Source organism: Silurus aristotelis (genome assembly GCF_946808225.1).
Source record: "Silurus aristotelis genome assembly, chromosome: 4".
NCBI lineage: Eukaryota > Metazoa > Chordata > Actinopteri > Siluriformes > Siluridae > Silurus > Silurus aristotelis.
In genome coordinates, this window is record NC_139577.1 from 31,924,373 (window position 1) to 31,944,968 (window position 20,596).

The 20,596-nt window shown below is 39.8% G+C and overlaps 1 protein-coding gene across 2 annotated transcripts in view; it reads left to right on the plus strand.

Annotated features, from left to right (window-relative positions):
* Positions 1-636: 636 nt before the first annotated feature.
* Positions 637-20,596, plus strand: part of galntl6 (polypeptide N-acetylgalactosaminyltransferase like 6) — a 288,765-nt gene continuing 268,805 nt past the window's right edge. The window contains exons 1-2 of one of the 2 annotated variants that reach the window (XM_083538743.1): positions 637-1,272; positions 1,695-1,928. In XM_083538743.1, coding sequence (XP_083394869.1) covers positions 1,794-1,928 — 135 coding nt within the window. In that variant the 5' untranslated portion in view covers positions 637-1,272; positions 1,695-1,793. Of the gene's footprint in view, positions 1,273-1,632; positions 1,929-20,596 lie in introns of both variants that reach the window. The other variant, XM_083538744.1, reaches the window with a different exon arrangement.

Here is a 20,596-nt window from a genome sequence, read left to right on the forward strand (position 1 = left end):
TTTGGCAAAAAAAAAAAACATGGAAAAGTCAGGTGTCCTAATACTTTTGTTCATATAGTGTGTAATAAGAATCCCAGAAGACTAATTAATGAGTGTTGTTTATTTAATTATTTTTACTTTTATTTTCATTTGGACATTTTTGCTCATTGGGAGGGATCACTGCCCCCTCTATTGGTGGTCACGGAAAATCTATGGAAATGATCGAGGTATTCTTGAGGTGTTTTGCCTTAAAAAAAAAAAAAAAAAAAAAAAAGATGACCATTTAGCTAAAAAAAATGTTTTTTAATAAAAAAAAAAGCGTTGCATGTTTTGCAAAGAAGCGAATCATGTGATCATATTATGTGCATAAGAAAGCACACGGAAGTGATGCGCTTGAAACGTGAACTCGTTCCCATAAAAGTGAAAGAAAAACGTATGTTTGTTTGAGAGATGTTTGCGTGGTTCCCCCCCACGCGCGCGCTCCGGACTCGCCTCGTTCCACACTCCGCACTTCTTCAAAGCGTGATCAGTACTATTATATATATATATATATATATATAATAAAGACAAAACTAAGAGAGAAAAAAAAATGGGGAAAAAAATCCTCACGCTCCCGTATTAAAGGGTTTTGCGTGTGCGTGCGTATTTCTGATCATCAAGACAAATAATAAGCGAAGGAGCGCGTGATCATATGCGCCCTCGAGAGCGCTGCGTCCTTCCCCAAACACGCACGCGCAAAACGCGCACACACGCACACGCATAAACCACAACCTGCACGCACTCCTCCAGAGAAGAGGAGGAAAAGAGGAGAGGAAAAATCGTCCGCGTGGTGGGGAGCGTGTTTTCATACGCATGCACGTGGTGGTGGTGAATAAACGGGATTTACCAGAAAGGGAGCTCGAGCGAAAAGAAAGGGGAGAAAGGCGGAGAGAAAAAGGGAGAGGAGTTTAAATAAAAATGATTATTGAATAAATAATAATAATAGACCTGCACAGAAATACGCACGCACACGCAAAACCCTTTAATACGGGAGCGTGAGGATTTTTTTCCCCATTTTTTTTTCTCTCTGCGCGAGCGCGTCGCAGCCGGTTCAAGACGCTCGGGAATTCAAGACCTGGACGGAAACAGACCTGGAGACTGAGAGTGGGGTCCTGTTTTCTTTCTTCATCTTCATTTATTTTTATTATTGTTTTTAATTCTTAGTGCGGCGACTATAAACACAGGAAAGGACTCGGGAAAAATCTTGGCGCGTGTGTGTGTGTGTGTGTGTCATCATGAAAACACGTTTCTACAGTAAGTCCTTATTTAATTCACTTCATATTAGAGGTTATTTTATTTATAGCGTTGGCTTTTTTTTCTCTTGTAAATGTTAATCTCAAATAATAATAATAATAATAATAATAATAATAATAATAATACATAAAAAAAAACTAAGTATCCAGTTCGCACACTAAGGTGTGTAAGTGTGTGAAGTGGCATAAAATGTGTAACATCATATAATGTATTATCATACCTGAGAGCACAGTGTGTGTGTGTGTGTGTGTGTGTGTGTGTGTAACTGTTTCTTTGTGTCTGTTTTGTAAACATAACATTCATTATATTGAGAGTTTTTTATAATGCATTTGTTTGTGTGGTTAACTTGTACACAGCCAGGCTTTGTGTGTGTGTGTGTGTGTGTGTGTGTGTGTGTGTGTGTGTGTGTGTATATATATCAGGGGAAAGTTTTCCGTCACCTGCCGACCGAGTCTCCTGCTCTGGTGACTCCTCGGATCGTATCTGAACTGCTTTGACTCCTGGGGAGCTGAAGTGTGAGGATGAAGAGGAGGCAGAAGCGCGTGTTGCAGATGGTGTTTGTAGGCACGCTGGCTCTCATTTTCCTGCCCAACGTGGGCCTGTGGTCGCTGTACAGGGAGAAACACCTGATAAAGGCTCACGACGCGGACGAGCAGGTAACTCACTGGATTATATGACTTCCGTCGGACGGGAAATGTGGCAGTAACGCAAACAGAGACTCATTGATCAACCTGGGGTCTGGATCACTTCGATCGAAAGGCTTCTGATGCCACACTCCAACACACACTCCAAACTGAACCTCACTCCAACCTGACGTCATATGAGTCTTTTCTCGCACACTTCAAAATCTATCAGTGTATAAATATTGATATATAATCTGGCTAATATGCTGAGTTACGCCAGGGACCTGGATATTTAGCGAAGTATGAAGAATACTGTGTGAAGCTTCGGATGCTGATCTGTTCCATCAGAGTAGATGCATTTTTTCTCAAAGGTACATTCAAGCACATTTTCTTCCCAGCATATTAGGAAGCTGTGGTCAGAGCATAGGTTCAGCCAACATACAGTGCCCCTGGAGGGTTCTGTTTAAGGGGCTTGAACCTACGACCTTCCGATCAGAGCCTTATTTGTTAAACCACCTCAAAAGGTGAAACAGCTGGAAAGGAAACTCAAGTTTTTTAGCTTGAGGTTTTAACGTTGTAGTTGGAAATGTAGGACGACTCAAAATATCACTACGGAGTAATATCTTGGGCGCTTTTGAGGAGCAGATGTTAATTAGAAGGATATATATATATATATATATATATAGAGAGAGAGAGAGAGAGAGAGAGAGAGAGGTTTCTTGTCCTCTGAAATGTTGGTTGAGGTCAGGGTTAATATTGGTGCCTCATCTTGCAGTGCTATTTATTGAACATCTACCTACCGATTCATCTCACTAGTATTGTTAGCAGTTTTTTGTAAATAGATATTTGTCATTGCCATTAGATTCTAGAGAAGATGTAATTTTTTTTTTTTGGCGTTCTTGCTGAGTTTTCACCTTTTTTATCATTTATTTATACATTTTTTTCTTTTCTTTAGATGTGACACACAGCCTAATAGAGAGAATGAGAACTTTTTGTCATGGAAGCAATTTCTTGGAAATTGAGGTTTGGTAGCAGCAAATCATTCGCTTCCTCCAGGACACATAAAGCCGGTGGATCTGCTGCTCGTAGGGCGTTGGAACACACTGAGGAAAGCTCTATCTACCCTTTTTCTGCATACATGTGCCCATAGATGCCAACGATTCGACGGCTAGTTTTGATGGAAGACCAAGTCAATCCCTCCCACTGTAAACACGGATGGCTATGTCTAATCCATGTCTAGAATTGGACCACGTGGGTTTTAAATGCTTGCTTCGGATGCCTCCAGGAACCCAGTGTGTGCCTATTTATTACAAATGATACCGACTGACCTTTATAAAAAATGTGTGTATATGTAGGTAGTATTTCATATGCAAATGAGGACCTGCGATTTACTCATTTGACTGCATTACAGTAACCAAAGTCTTATTTGTGCACTTTTCCTTGCTCTTTGGTTGCTTCCAAACTGTAGATGATGTAATTTTTGGATGTGTGTGATTCGTGATCGTTACGGAATATCGCAGAATGATAATACACACACGGTCTGTGATTCTTTCATGAATCATTGCTCAAATAGTGGTGATTATGGACTTGTAGTTTAACGTTTTCTTTGGATTTTGCAGCTACAATGCAAAAGCTTGTGGGACAAACACGGAGTCTGTTGATTGCATTGAAAATTTTTCCTTCATTTTGCTTTCATGTGTGTTTTCGGGCTCGGTCTTGACCAAAATGCAAAAGTCTGGGAATTTTCAAGACTAGAAACAACGAGAATTGACAGGAATATATGGAAATAAACTGGGTTCCCTGGTGGTCTAGTGGTTGCGGCCCGGGTTCGATCCCCGGTCAGGGAACCAACCTTAGCCATTAGGGAGGCACAAGCCAGTGCACTCTTAGTGCCGGTCCCAAGCCCGGATAAATGGGAAGGGTTGTGTTAGGAAGGGGATCCAGCAATAAAACGTGCCAAATCAAACATGCAGATCATGAATACGGATGACCCGCTGTGGCGACCCCTAATGGGAGAAGCCGAAAGAAAGTTTATATGGAAATAAACTGAAAATGTACAAAATTGCAGGTTAGCCTTTAACAGAAGAGTTGAATGTAATACATAGTTGATAATGATAGTTGGGGGAAAAAAACAGATTTAATGCAATTTCAGTAAAAATTTCTGCACATTCGTCACTCATGTGCACTGTGCATTCCTCCATAGCATAGAAGATCATTTATTAAATCCTGCCCACAAAATAATGTAAAACAAAAATGTCTATCTTGCTGAATATTTGCATAAATTACATAAATATTACATACGTTTATGTTTAAAACTGTGTGCAAACTATTGTGCAACAAAACTACACAAACAATTAAAAGAAAATCTGTATTAGTTGTATTAGCTGTATTAGCACGCATATCATAACCCAACAAAATTTTTAAGAAACTTCGTTAATAGAGACTAAAAGCACTTTTGTACTGGATGTTTATATTTATGTTTATATATGATACAGTTGATATAAATTTCCACAAATTTCGTACTGATTCACAAAAATTCATAGTAAGTTTCCAACTTGGAATATTCACCGAAATTCCCCAGATGAAATTCCTATAGAAAGTTTCCAGAATTCAGCTGAAATGTTCCGCCCCGTTGCGACCCTACATCTGCCGCTGGCCACGCGAGGCCAAGTCCCTTCAATCCACCCGACTGAGCTTGCGGAAGCTTGATGAGGACAGGGACAGAAATATCAGAGGCTCTTGTACAAGAATTTGTCTTTTCCGCCTTTGCCCGTGTTCTGCACCTTTCCGAAGACGAATCCGACTGATCCGACACGCTCGCCTGCACAGAAATCTAATGCAATTAGAGGCAGTTTGACAGCTCGGCCTTTCTGCTATTAGCCCTGTACCCTGCTTTTTATTTTTCTGGCTTGAACATTGGAAAAAGGGGCTTCACAGTTCAGCTTTTAGACGTCTCACATTCAGGGACCACGATTAAGGAAGTCAGGAAGCGCTTCAACAGTTTTTAATTCATATTTTGTATATAAAAGGAGATGGAGGACCCTGGACGTCTAAGATCCCTCATGTATTAAAGCAATCCTGCCTCGACAAGTCTTTGTAACCGGTAAGAAAAAAATCCCAGTCCTGTAAAGAGAATTGACAGCTTAGCAATCACTTCGATTCCGATAAGCCCCGGAGAACACCGGTGACTGACTCCATGTGTGTTTACCCTCCTTTGTTGGTCAGGAGCAATTACTTGTGATTGGATCAGTAGAGTCCTCTTTTATTGATACTGGGTGCAAGCAGTCCTAAAGAAATGCCAGATGATGAGGGATTCAAACTCTTCCATTCGCTCCTGTTCTATAAGGATTGTACACTGGTTTCCTCCATTGCATCGCCCGTGACGGTTCCTTTCTGTGTCATTCGACGCTAAACGTGTGTGTGTATATATGTGTGTGTGTGTGTGTGTGTGTGTGTGGGGGGTGTTCACACAATACCTCAGCCAGGAGATGGACAGTGCCGATAACCGCACGCCGACACCGCTAACCTTTTCTCTGTGTTTTAACGAGGAACGAAATCAGCAGGAGGAAGGACGATGGAGTTTTACACCGAGCTGGACTACACACTCATCCCACATGAGTGAGTCAACAGCCAGGCGTGCCCTTTACTGCCAGATAGCGTGATGATAACGAGAGTGTAACATGAAGGAGAGAGGGGGATGTGGTGGAGGAGGAGCAGGAGGAGGAGGAGGAGTATCAGGAACAGCGCTGCACAGACTCATGCATTTTCAGCTGGCTCTCCTCAGATCCCTGTGCTAATCCACCCGCGGTTACGTCAGGCCAGATAAACGAGGAACGCTTTTGTCACTTTCCATTTGCATGCGCAGTGACAAGAGGAATAGAGATGGAGTAATTGCAATTCCCCTCGGTGTCAAAGCAGAGAGACGCGATATGGTAATGGACAAGTCGAACCGACACTGGGGGTGATTTCAGAATGATTTGAATAGAACACACACACAACACACACACAACACACACACACACGCACACACGCACTTATATACAAAGAATCCACTGAATCCACATCGAGGCTGAGTAATGTATCGTGTAGCACGAGTTTTGATGAAATTACAGAGTGGAAAAAATGAAGCCCTGTCGTCCCTGTCACAAGAAATTCACGTTTCCCCTCCACGAGTTTCAGCTCGACGTGACACCGCGGGAGACGTCAGTAATGGACTGCTAAACATTCGGTCCCGCTGCGGATTCCCACGAATTTTAAGATAATCCGCAACTTGCTGTTAGTTAGGTTCCAAATGAGAACCCGCAAATTTTCCGAGTTGCGGGTTTTGAACCGCAAATTATCAGCGATCACTAGGGGGAGTTTACTGTGATTTGTTGGTGATCAGTAATTACACAGTAGTATACTGTCATTTGTTAATAATTACACAAATGACAGTATATAATTAAGCAAAATGGCGCAATTTACAGTCCCGTAATGTATAAACAAACGTCATCATAAGATTAAAAAATCGTAAATCTCTTTCACACAGGTACATTAAAGGGAATTTGGAATTCAGCATACAAAGACATACTTCATAAAGTAGACATGTAGATATACCCAATCTGACCGAACGTATACCTGACTATCATACATGTGTTTTCCCGAACAGTTATCAGACAATTGTATAGAAGCCTTTTTTTAGATTACAATTTCCCTTTATTTTTTTTTGGAAAATGTGTCACAAACCTCACATCTCAATGCACTCGTGTAAAAAAGCAAGCTCCATAAATTCATTGTTAAAATACAGTGTCCTAGACAGAGCATGAATTGTACCGAACACCTTTGGGATGAACTGCACCCCAAACCTCCTCACACAGTTCCTGATCTCACGATCGCCTTTGCGGCTTAATGAACAAAAGCTCCTCGCTGGCACGATCCAATATCTAATAGAAAGCCTTTCCAGAACTATTTTTGCTATCAAAGCCACACTAGACTTTCAATATGCCACATTTTTCGGATCTACGATGTGAAAACGGACGGCAAACAGACATGACGATGTTAAAATATTTAGACCCCACAAACAGGGCAATTTTTTCACTTGTTGATTTTATATTATTTAAAGCCATGACGTATAAAAATGAATCGAAGGGCCGTGCCTTTCACACATTTTTCGAACCTCCACATGGTGGGATGGCTTACAAATCCTGCATGTTTTTGATTTGAAGGAATCTTCTGCTAAGATACAGTATATACTAGCAAGAAAGGAGAAAATCTATCACGCAATAAATACGTCTAAATATTTCTGCCATGCTTTAGAGGCCCAGGTGTGTTGTTACCGAGCACCGAACCGGCCGAGAGTCTTCTACAGATCTCACTTCCCCTGCTTGACTTTACACCTTTAAACCATGCGATTTTGATCAGATTCAGACAATCTGAATCTTTTATTTTCCAGCTTTCCCTCGTTGTTGGTTTTTACTGTGCGATACACTGTTGCTCAGGCAAATGAAGAGGCCACATGGAGTTACTGAACTGAATATCTAATTGAGCTGTACGGGGATGGAATCACATGCTGGAACCTAATGGAGCAGATTCATTTTTCCATCTGTTCCCTTCATTCGTCACCATAAGGCTGTTTTGCAGTAATTGTGCTTTTTTTCATGAATAGTGCTTAAAAAAATTTCCTTTATTGTGAACGACCTCCTGTTTTTTTTTGTTTTTGTTTTATTGTACATACAGCCGTGTGTTTTGGGTTCATCCATTTGCACGGCGTCGAAAGTACAATGCGCCTGACTCGACCGCAGTAACAGTAAAGGCAGCAGCAGCCCGAGTGTCTCCAGAGAGCAACTGTTTAAGCGTAATTACTCTGATGCGCCTCATGAGGTGATAAGAAACACCATCTTCCAGATTAAACGCATTACACACGGGGCGTGTGTTCGCCAGCAGGGTGAGGTGATATAAAAGCACTTCATCTCCACCTCATGAAACAATGCGAGATGGACCTATTGAGGCTTGCGAGCTCCATTAAGCTAATAACTGTACTAGAGGAGATGGAAACCCTCGTAAGCACCCTTATGGTTCGATCCCTCCTGCATTTGAACAAGGACGTCTGACCCGGAGCGTCATGCGCGATGCGTGTCGGTGATTGAGAACGCCGTCGGTTTTCGATCGCACGAGGAAAAAACGCTCCGTGTAGTTCCTGTCCCGATCCTCGCCGTTGAATTCCCGAGCCATGCAGAGGAACGCTGGAGTAAATTTATTACAGCTTTGACCGACTCCTCCACTCAGGTGATTGTTATTCAAGGAGAGCGAACCCTCTTTTGTTTTATGGCTCCTCTTCTCCTCGAAGGTGATATTTGTCATCCGCGTAACATAACAGCAGTAAAATGAGACAGTGGGTTTAAACGCCGACCGAGAATTCCAGCTTAACGCCCGTAGGATTGGGAGGCATGAATTATCGCCGCCGTTTTGTGCGTGACAATCAATCACGATGATTTGAAGACTGTTTGTTTGTTGGTAATGGCGCAGGAGTGTATTTATGATCTTTGCATTGACTCATTAATAAGAAGAATTTTTGCTTTGAATCGCAGGGCTGGATAGCAGGCGAGGGAATACACTAGGGTTGCGCATTCCTATAAGTGAGGGCCGATTCAAATTGCATTTTAATGCATAGCCAGTCATATTACAGATACATATAAAGCATATAAAGTACAGAGTGTGATCCGATTTCGATTTGGCACAATGCGATTCAATGCAATACGATGCTACAGAAAAAATATGATGCTCTTGCAATTCAACATGGTACAGAGTTCGCTTTTATTACTCTGGTTCAGATAAACATCATACGTTTACTTAAGTGCCTTCCGAATCTAACGCATGGCCCTTTCACAAACACGCCTCTATATTGCAAAAAGATCAAAACAAAACACACATTCTTCTCCTGTTCTGTGTGCAGGAAGTTACAGTTTTACCTCTGCCATGTTAATCTGTATTCTATGTGACCCTCAGGACGCACCTCGGTCTCCGTAGTGTTGTGATACGTTATATTCACGTAGCAGCAGCGGTGCTGAGAGAACGTATCGCATCGTTAACTTTTATGCCGAAGCACCGATACGAATCTCTGAAGATTACCATCCCAAGAAAATGTATTTGATAGAAGAGATTGTACAGAACTCTGTGGTTTGGTTTGATCATTTGAAGTTTGATTATCAAATACTGAATTATTTCTTAGAGCAAGAACCATTACCTATATACAGATAGATGCCCAAAGGGGATCTATCGGAAATTAGATGAACACCTATTAACTAACCTCCTGGTCTTGGTTACTCTTCAGCTGTTCATTCCCCAGACTGTGTCCCTATTAGCTACATTTCGAACACAGCAGGAAACACGTTTCCACGCCCTTTAGCCTTTCTACGAGGTAACGGTTCACCAGCAAGCTCTTCCCTCAGCATTCGATCGATTGCCATGGCCTGTTTGGTTTTCTTTCTCCGAAGTAATCACATCACCCTTTGTTTATCCTCCACCTCATAACTGAATCGATATCGATCGAGCGCAAGTCTCATACTGTCCCAGTCGTAACCCTTTCGACTATGAATGAAACATGAAGGAAGAGGCCGGGTTGACTTTAATTGGAATTGCAGATGATGTACTTTGAAATGGTAAAAAAAAAAAAAAAAAACGTATTTCGCTTCCAAAGTAAATCATCGCCTGAAAAGTCCTCATGCTAAATGCTTCTTTATCTTTATTTTTTTCTCTTCCGAATTAAAAAAGTCAATCTGAAAGCTCAGTTACAGCAGCAATCTCTCAAATTTTCCCGAGCGTAATTAGGACACGCTTTTTATTCGTCACCCCTCCCGTCTTTTTTTTTTTTACCTTAAAACCGAGACCTGTTTGCAGACGAAGGCGTGAAATTTGCTTTGAACCTAATGTAGCGTATTAGCTCTAGTATTATGATCTGTGAAAGCTGAGCTCTCAGTGCCATTTCCAGCGAAGTATACAGTATTTCCACAGTCCTGTTTGACTAGTGTTCGTTCATTTTCCCTTAATATATTCATTTATTCTCATTTCTTTTAAACACACTCTGATTTTCTGTTCATTTCCAGGCCTTCATATGGGTCAATGAGGAAAGAAGAAGCGAAATTCAGTGCATCACGCACATTAAAAGTCCCTAATGTTATTAGCATTTTTGCGTGTCCTTTTAAAGCGTGCGATTTGGTTTAATTAAATCCCAGCTGAACACATCTGCACTAAAAATGGTTTTATAATAATTTTTTTGCACAGCTCAGTTTTTGTTATGTGGTGGGAACTGAAAAATAAGGTAGATTAAACATTTATGAGAGAACTCGCGAGGCATCGTGAGTCCGATCAGCCGACTGACCCGGACACGCCGCACACGCGTTATTCCCTAAAGTCGGAATAATAAAAAAATTCACCTGAGCTGCGTGTTTGCGTGCCAGCAGGTATAGATCGAGGAGGTGTGAAGAAACGTGTAACGGTGGCAAAAAAAAAAGTTCGAGCTGCAAAAAGTGCACTCAGTAGATAGATTAGAGTGTGAGTGTGTGTGTGTGTGTGTGTGTGGGGGGGGGGGGGTTTGTGTGTGTGTGTGTGAGCGCCTTCTTATCTCTGATAGTCCGTGTCTCAGTCTCAGTATGAGTTGCTGCTTGGCCGCTTGCCTCCTCTCATTCCTAACAGCTTTGGCCCGAGGACTGCACTCTGTCACACTTCATGCACTTTGCCTATTTGATGTTCGCCATCAGACACACTCTGCTTCTGAGAGCCCCGGACCGATCAGCTCATCTTACACGACCTGCATCGATCCCAAAAAGAACACAAAAAAGCCTTATTTTATTACAGATTTTATGATTATGATTGAGTACGACTATGCTATGTTATTTGCTCATTTTGATCTGGCTGAAGTTAGTGAACTCTTCTGCACATGCAAAGATATAATAATCAAATAAAATAAAAAAACGTGTACATGTTGGCATTTGTATCGTATATGATTTTACACATTTTTGCATCTGTAAAAATGTATTTACTGTATTTTTCGGACTATGAGCCGCTACTTTTTTTCCACGTTTTGAACCCCGCGGTTTAAACAACGAAGCGGCTTATTTCTGAATTTTTCCTGGGTTTTTCCCGGTTTCACAAACTTCAAGCCAAAAAACTGAACCCCATAACATTAGACCAATGAAATTTCCAAACGGAAACGAAAAAACGCACCTCACCTGTGTTCTGAGCTGCACGGCATCGGGAGAAAAAACGTTTTTTTAAACGCACGACAATGCCAAAAGATAAACTCCCGAGAGAAATAGTTGTAAAAGGAAGGAGGAAGACAGTGAACAATGACTTTCCTGGTCGGCTACTGTTTAGATACAAGTCGTTGTAACGCGTTGAGTCTGGGTGAAGGGAGAGCTCGCTAACTCCAGTTACAACAGAAATCCTATAAGCACAGACAGGTTTTCAAAACTCGTGCTTTTTATTATTCTTGGCAACAGCGTTACGGGTTAGTCAAAGAAACTTAGAAATGAGCATCAGAAAACAATAAGGACATAATCCTCGGTCTTGCACACATGCAGTAATAGCGGAAAAATGCAGTGCCAGGCTATTCCCAAAATACCGCTATGCTCCTAAAGGAAGCGCAACATATTTCACCCGTAACACCGTGTGTAACGTGTCTTTCGTTAAAGCCTGTGTAAAGTTCATAAGTTTCAGTGTAGACACTTATAGACAGGTGCGGCTTATTTATGTTAAAAATACAAATATTTGTAAAATTCAGTGGGGCTTATATATGGGTGCGCTTTATGGTCCGGAAATTACGGTATGTAATTTATTTATGTCTAAGTAGCAGTAGATGTGCTTTAATTTTATTATTTAGGAAATGATCGATAATTGTACAGTGACCAATATTTGATCTGTAGATCAATTTCTCGTCGCTGAACAGGTTCTCAAGCGCGTTCTCTCAGAGCAATCCGAATCGGAACCGTAATCGCGGTAGCTGCTTCATATGTATCTTTAACGTATCGTATTGTTGGCTATGCTTCGAGATGCACATCCCCTGTACACACAGGGTTATAGCATTAGCATATAGATTTATATGCGATTTTGGCACAGCGGACGCTCTTTCTTTTTTTATTGATGGTTGTTAGACAACTCCAGAAGACCAGACCTTTTTTCCCTCTCGCTCTTCTACATTCTGGTTATTTATGGCAACTTGGCCACTCATGCAGCTGATACTAATTACACATGACTGTAAAGATTAATAGAGGACCTCAGCCTGACGCATCTGCCAAGTTTACCTTTATTTGACCTGACAGCAAATGGGAAGCCGCTTCAAACCATTTTTTAACGAGTCGGCAGATCTTTGCGGTCAGTGAAGATAAAATCTGATTAGCCATTTAGCTTCAGCTGAGCCGCATATTGACGATCCAGAACGCATAGCTGTACACCGCTGAAAATCCCGCTTCGATACGTAGAGTTCATTTAAGGTGTGAATTTCCCCATGGATTTATTAAATATTCTTTTTTTTGCCATCGATCAAAGACCATTTGATCCAGTTCACCTTTGTATTTGGAAATGAATTTATCCCCTGCTCATGACTAATGTCTTTTTATTTTACCTTTGAGAGCGATTTGACTCGCCTTGACCCCGAAGTCCTCTAAAGAGACTCGTTAAAGTGTACACCGGTGAAAAACGCTCGACTCGAGGCTGTGAAAGAGTGCCATATTTCAGCCTTATTAACACCCTTTGCATGCTAATTGTCAAATCTGGTGGTAATGAAAATTGTTTTAATGTCGTCCTGAGGTACCGTCTCCTCTCTCCCACACTTTCAGGGTATTTGCGATAGGAGTTTTAATTGCCGCATTAAGAGTAGGATTGGATTTGAATCTTGTTTGTTAACAGACGTGTGACAAATACCTACAGCTACATCTGTCTGGATTTTAATGGAAGAGTTTAGAGGAATAGATTGGTGGGCCATGCATTTCACACCTGGACCTTCAGTGGTGTCACACCTGAATCAAAGTACCTCTTAATACCATCGATGCCACGACTATAGAAACCATCTATGTTGTAGAGAAATGCACTATAACGGACTTCTGCATCCCAGACAGAAATGAAACCCAATGAACACAATTTAAAGAGTCTCTTTTCACTGCAGCCACAGCTGCACTGTCTGCATACATCATCTCTAGCAGAATCATCCATATTGACCTTATAAAATGACCCCCGGGTTTTTGTGCATTTATTTTGTGCATTACAGTTTTCCTGGGGATTTGAAATGAAACCTAAATGTGTGTTTCTGTGCAAATTCTGCAGAAAAGCAAATGCAAAAGTATAAACGGTTCACAAAAAAGCTAAACAACTTTTCTTGGAAAATCCGTCCTGTAAATGTCCTTGTAAGTGCATCTGCAACCATATCAATTTCTTCTTCTTTGTCAGTTATTGTGAAAAAAAAGTAAAAAAAACAGCTTTTAAATCCACATGAACAGATTTGTTCTCGTGCAGTTTGCTGCAGATGCTGGTTGCGAGCTCTGGCTAGTGCGCTCTCAGACCATCTGATTAAAGGATGTGAAAATATAGACGTGTTTGGACGCCCGGGTGGCCTCGGAGTGACCAAATCGTAGCGGTAAGCAACATGGATTTGAATCTAACAGAAGCCCACATCTTAAAAACCTGCTGCTTGTTTTGATCCTTGCAGCTTTACAACTCATGCTGTAGTTCTGGTGAAGATTGTCCATGGATTTAGTTCATTAACAAGTTTCTGCAGAAGGCTGAAGTGCATTATGATTTCATATTATGGCACAACGTGCTATGTTTAATTTACTAATGAACACCGAAATGAGACGCTTTATAACTAGATTTAATGTTGTGGAACAGCTGAGAGACAAGTTAGATCCTGCTTTCACTTTTATGTTTATAGCTATGATAAGCAGGCACTACATCAGACACCCCCTCCTTCTCTCTGTCTTTCTGTCAAACCATTAAAAAAAGGTTTATTGATTGCACGTACAGCTTATGAGTCCCTGTGTACAAGCTATACAAACAACTACATTAACAAAAACACCATCTGGCAGCTATGGGGTTAAGGGCCTTGCTCAGGGGCCCAGGAGTGACAGCTTGGTGTGGCTGGGATTTGAACTCACAACCTTCAGAACCCAAGTCTTTTGACTTAACCACTAAGCTACCACCTGCCATTGTTCATGTTCCAGCCGGAACTACTTTCCTATCCGTGCTCATAGACGTGTCCTCCAATCAGAGGACCACCCAAATTGTAGCATTCCACCGTGCATACGTGATACAATAAAGTAACACCAAACATACGATAATGCAGACACGAACGAGGTGACTGCTTGCAGTAAGCAGAGGCGTTTTGATGAGATTTGAGCTTCATGCTGGACTTTATTTTGCTCAGTGTTTTAGCAAACCTGCCAGTTTCTGATTCCGAAAAAAGGTCTTAAGTCGTCTGTGTTAATTAGTAAAAAGGGATGTAGAAATAGTGTTCGAAACCTGAATTTAACCCTAGAAGACCTCTTTGAGATTTAAAAAGAGGGTACTGGCAAAGAAGGAGAAATATAAAAGAAATTAAATACATGAAAGAAAATTAAAGAAATCAAATATCACAGATGCTTTTAGAAATTTGTGTAGGAGTGTAACAGGTACAGACAAACAAAAATAGACCCATCATAAATAGTGAACTGCAGAACGTAAAAATACTGCTTGATTACAAACACCAAAGAAGAATAGAAACATATTTAAAATAGTAATTATTATTGTGGTCATAAAAGAATAATAATTTAAATGAGTAACAATTGATATATTATATAATATAATAATATAAAATAATTTGTCATTTGTAGTATGGTATTTTTGTCTTTTTTATGGTTTAAATTATATTTTTTTATAAATAAAAGTTGCTATTATAAATAAAAATGCTATTTTTAAATATAACAAATAATAAATATTTATTGAATGTAAAATGTATTTAATTTGCCTTGTTTTTAGTTTAAATAATATTTTTTTTATAAATAAACATGCCATTTTTATAATTTAACAAAAATGTATTTGAAAAATACAAAATATTTTTGTCTTGTTTCAGTTTAAATATATTTTTTTAAATATTACAAAAAATCATATTTGTAGAATATAAAACAATTTGTTGAAATAATTTTTATAAATAAAAATAGTGTTTTTTATATATTTATCTAAATATATTTATATGTAAAACAAATGTTAAATGAATTTGCGTCTTGTTTTTAATTTATATTCTATAAATATATTATTTGTAGAATGTAAAACTTTTGTTTTGTTTTTAGTTTATTTTTCATTTGTATAAAAATGCTTTTTTTTAAATATAACTATTCATATTTGTAAAGAGTAATATGACAATACTCTGAATTACGATTATAAATGCTTTTAAGAACGATGATAATATTGTCATATTGAACAAAACTAACAGATGGCAGTTTATTTGTTTTTCTTTCTGGCTGGTAAATGAGGGGGTTTGATTGTTAGAATATTGAGTCTATTCATCTACCACAACTATGAGTAAAAAAAAAAATCAGCACCCTATAATTAAAGCACTTAATTAAATAAGGAACTAAGTATCTTTAAATAGTTTTGGAGACCAGAATCAATTTTTTTTATCCAAACATCTTCAGTAGAGATGACGGCACCATGAGAGGAGCTTCTCTGTGGCGTTGTGAGATTGCTTTGACATTAGGGTCTGGAGGTGTGAATTGCCCAGATTTCACAGGGGTAAACTTGTGAGAAAGTTGGTGATGGATGTTGTTCCTGCATTGTTTTCAAAATGGTTGATCCTGTTTGACTTCTTGATCAGACTGCTATGTCTTATAACGGAGTAACTCTTAGGTAGATAGACGAGTGAGGATTTTGTCCTCCTGTGATTGGAAATGGACTAATAAAGCCTCTGCATGTCACAGTCTCATTCATTCATACATTCATCACTAGGTCATCTACCAGGTTCTCATGAATATATGAATTCATTATACAATCTTCCCCGTCTATGGCGGTAGTTACGCGCCAAAACCGACAGCGATAAATGGACGCCACCCCAAAAATGCTTTTTTTTTTTTCATTTTTTTTGTTTAGGCCATAAATCATCTTCCCACATTCTTTAAACACACTGAAAACATTTGCAAGAATATAGCGAGATGAATTTTGTGTAAATTTGTAGAAATATCATTTATACTGAGTACTGTACAGTACAGCACTGTAGCGTAGTGTAGCCTATGTGTAGTTTCTCAGCTTGTTTATTGGTTAAAGTGTTTTATGGCTTAAAAATGAAAGGGGGCGGAGTTAAATATTTAAGTCACTGCATTTTTTTTTTTCATTGGCTAAATCTGGTGAGGTCTTCAACTCCACGCTTTTTTTTTAAGTCAGAGGACACTACAACCAATAAATAAGGGGAAACCTATGAACTGAAATTGGGCTCATTCACAAAACAAAATGTGCCGAATTGACAAACGGGATAAAGTGAGACCGCGAGATTCGAACCGCGATAATTCGAGGGACGACTGTATTTCCAGACGCCATCATGCCTGTGGAATTTTTCATTTCAGGTTTATTCCGTTTTCTGTTATATGTAAGAAGCGCAATGGTTGTATTCAGGGTTGTGAGGATTGGTGATTATTTGGGTACATTACTGAATTCATGCATTAATGTAGTCTGTGGAGGTCCATTTGGTGTTCCTCAGAAGTTCGTTGAGGTTGAGGACATCAAGGTTTTGTGCAGGACGTTTAAGTTTTTTCACTCCAACCTCAACACACTACATCATTGTCATGCTGGAACAGGTTTGAGTCTCTTAAACCAGTTATTTTGGCTACAATTTGAGACAAATAATTTTTTTTTTTCTAGAAGATTCCTCTAATCCTAGGCACAAATCTGTAGTCTTTGATCTCTGGTTTGACGTATAAAATAATCCGTATCCAATAAAATTTGGGCAAAAGTTTTTCTTAGACTCTTTCCTGCAGCTCGACTTCCCATACGACTACTGTCACTTCAAGAAGCGATAGGAGCGCCGAACCTGATGACGTGATTTGCGCAACAACTTCAAAACACCTAAAGAAAATTGTCTGAGCGAATCGGTACATCAAGAAGAGAAACTTATTGAGGGATGCATAGAAAAGAAGTGTTTGTGACGTTTTAATTATCAAGGCACGTCAAGAACAAAATGAACCAACTACCAGAGACTACTACTATCAGAGTCTGATCTAGGGTCCGACATTATGAGGTCTGAGATCCCACAGTGTGACATGGGGATCGTGTTCGTACAGATCAATCCCACAGTGTGTGCGCCAAAAGCTGCAGTCCAGCATGCATACTCTGTACAAAGGCATTCTTTACAATTGTCTGCTTTGAACGTTGGGTGATGTGGGTGTCCACATACTTATGGTACTGGGGTGTGTGTATACTATTTGTAAGTTCTGCACTATTCTGCATAATTGCTGTTCCAACTTACAATTAAACATGAACAAGTTTGAGAGTCTCGATTGGATTTAGCTTGTGGGCCAGTTTGTGCGCTTGTACCCTTGTACCATCTGCCGCTTGGGCGTCTTGTAAGTCACTGAGAACGCCTGCTAAGTGAATACTTGTAAAACTAAAACCCAGCGGAACAGAACAGTATATTGGCAATAAGAACACGTAGACGTTTCTATTTCTTTCTTTCTTTCTTTTGGAAGAATAGCTTCATTTTGCAGCTCTTTCGCCGACGTCGAGATTTCAATCGTTGACATTCAGAGCAGAGGCTGCTACAGCTGGCACTGTGCAGTGACACGACCCCCTGTGTGTTGGCTATGTGATTGACAGTTCTCTCTCTCTCTCTCTCTCTCTCTCTCTCTCTCTCTCTCTCTCTCTCTCTCTCTCTTTTTCTTTTCCTCAGTCTGGCTCTGATTTGCTCTGACTCTTCATCTGGTGCCTAATGAGAATTATCCGGCTGACGAAAAAACCCTCATCATATGGAGAGCTCAAATTAATGGAGCAGAAAGTGAAAGCTTCGATCCATGTGCTTCACATGTGCCTCAGAGGTTTCAGGAACTTGGAGCCGGGTTTAGTTTTGCCGCATCACGTCTGAATTATTAAACTGAGACGAGCCTCCACCAGTTTCCCCCCTCAGATCCACATAAGCGTGCGTCTTTTCATCAGCGTTTATTTACACGCCGTTTACAGTTTACGCCTGTATTTCTTTTGCAAAATACACAAACGCAAAATTGTATTAAGGTTGTGTATTGAGATTCTTTATTGAGGTTGTGTTATCGAGGATGTTTACTGAGGTTGTGTATTGAAATTGGTTATTGAGGTATTGAGGTTGCTTTATTGGGGTGGTTTAATGGAAGTTGCCTATAGAAGTTATGTATTGAGATTGTTATATTGAGGATGTGTAATGAGGTTGTATATTGCGATTGTCTTTTGAGGGGGTTTCAATGAAGTTGTGTATTGAGGTTGTGTATTGTTTCACGTTTCAGGTTTTATTTGTCATATCTACAGATTTCTGACGGTTTGTACATTGAAATTTCTAAGTGAGGCTACAGGCAAACTACAGCAAATATTCAACATTAAACAATAAGAAAACGGAAAGAAATGAGAAAGTAGTAATGAGGCTTAAGAAAGTTAATATTATTTACAAGCATGTGCAAAATAAATGTATTCATTTAATATATTAATATTTACATATAATGACATTAGCATGAGGTATTTTTATAAACAATATGGAAGACGCAGGATAAGAAGTAGAATGTAGATATTTCAGTAGGTGTGCAAAAAAACGCTAGATGTGTAGTGTGCACGCGTCCAGGTTGCAAAGTACTGAGTGAAATGGTAGTAGGAGTTTTGAAACTTCTTGAGTCCGTGCACACAGTAGAGTCGCTGATTTAACAACTGATGTGGTGTGCATGGACCAGGGCAAGTCGTCAGAGAGGTGAACAACAAGAAACCTGATGTTCTTGGTTTTATATCAAGATTGTCTAATGTGATTGTTTTATTGGGATAAGCTATTAAGGATCTATCTTACAGTTGTGTATTGAGGTTGGATATTGATGCTGTTTAAATGAGGTTGTATATTGAGGTTGTATATCGATGTAATACAATTGAGGTTAAATATTGAGGTTGTATATTTCGGCTGCTCCCATTAGGGGGCGCCACAGCAGATCTTCCATCTCCATACCCCCCTGTCCTCTACATCTGCCTCTTTTATACCTAACTACCTGCATGTCTTCCCTCACCACATCCATAAACCTCCTCCCTGGTCTTCCTCTTTTCCTCCTTCCTGGTGGCTCCATCCTCAGGATTCTCCTACTGATATACCCCATGTCCCTCCTCTGCACATGTCCAAACCATCTCAATCTTACCTCCCTCACCTTGTCTCCAAAACGTCCTACATGCTTTGTCCCTCTAATAAACTCATTTTTAATCCTGTCCATCGTCGTCACTCCCAACGAAAAAACCTTAACATCTTCAGCTCTGCTACCTCCAGCTCCATCTCCTGTCTTCTACTCAGTACCACTGTCTCTAATCCATACAACATCTCAGGTCTCACCACAGTCCTATAAACTTTTCCTTTCACTCTCACAGATACTCTTCTATCACAAATCACTCCTGCTATCACTCTTCTCCACCCACTCCACCCTGCCTGCACTCTTTTCTTCACTTCTCTAACACACTCTCCATTACTTTGCACTGTTTTGAGGTTGTATATTGATGCTGTTTAATTAAGGCTGTATATTGGGGATGTATATTGAGGTTAGGTATTGATGCTATTTAATTGAGGTTGAATATTGAGGGAGGGTATTGATGCTGTTTAATTGAGATTGTATATTAAGGTTGGGTTATGATGCTTTTCAATTGAGGTTGTTACTTCCTTGATGGTTGTTTTATGGAGGTTGTATATTGAGATTGTTATATTAAGGTTGTTTTTTTAGGTTGTTGGGAGCAAACGGATGATCAGGGTTAAGGCTGGCAGGTAAGGTGGAAGTTATTTTGACTTGCTTTAAAAATTTTTTTTTAAATAACTAATAAAACCAATTTGTGATGATTATAAGTGAGCGCTAAATCTTCAACCAGTGAGGCATTTGCTGCCCTGTGCAGACAAACCGGTCTCAGTTAATGCAGCACCATTTCTACAGCCATGGTTGAATTATTTTATGTGACGTTATTTACGGGTTCATCCTGGCTTGCTTACTTTACTGGTTCTGAATAGTACTCTTGCTCCTTGACCTTGCCAACTAGCGTAAGAATGCGTGTTTTTTTCTGGGGGGGGTTTTTTCATATGGAGACTTTTATAATTTGCGCTAATGCATGCACTGATCATATGCAAGCTTTCACACGCAGTCAGGACCATGTGTCAGATTCAAAGGTTTGATCGGAATATTTGTAGAGTGACACATTTCTTGTGTAAACGCTAAACTTAGGAACGAATCCGTTTACATCCAGGTTGATAAATCAGCTATTTCTGTGTGTGACTATTTGACAATACAATGAGCAAGCAAAATTCAGAAGGATTTAAACCTCCTATTTATGATCATCTCCAGGGACTGTGAGTGTGATTATGTAGCTTACTTTGTCACTGTCACTTCCTGTTTCAGTTTGAGACCCCAGTTTATGGTGATCCTTTATGTTTAGTCTTGTCTTTTCTAGTTTGGTCTTAGATCCAGTTCTACCTGTCTGATGCTGATCCTTACATCCTGCTTTTTTTAATATAACATGTAAAG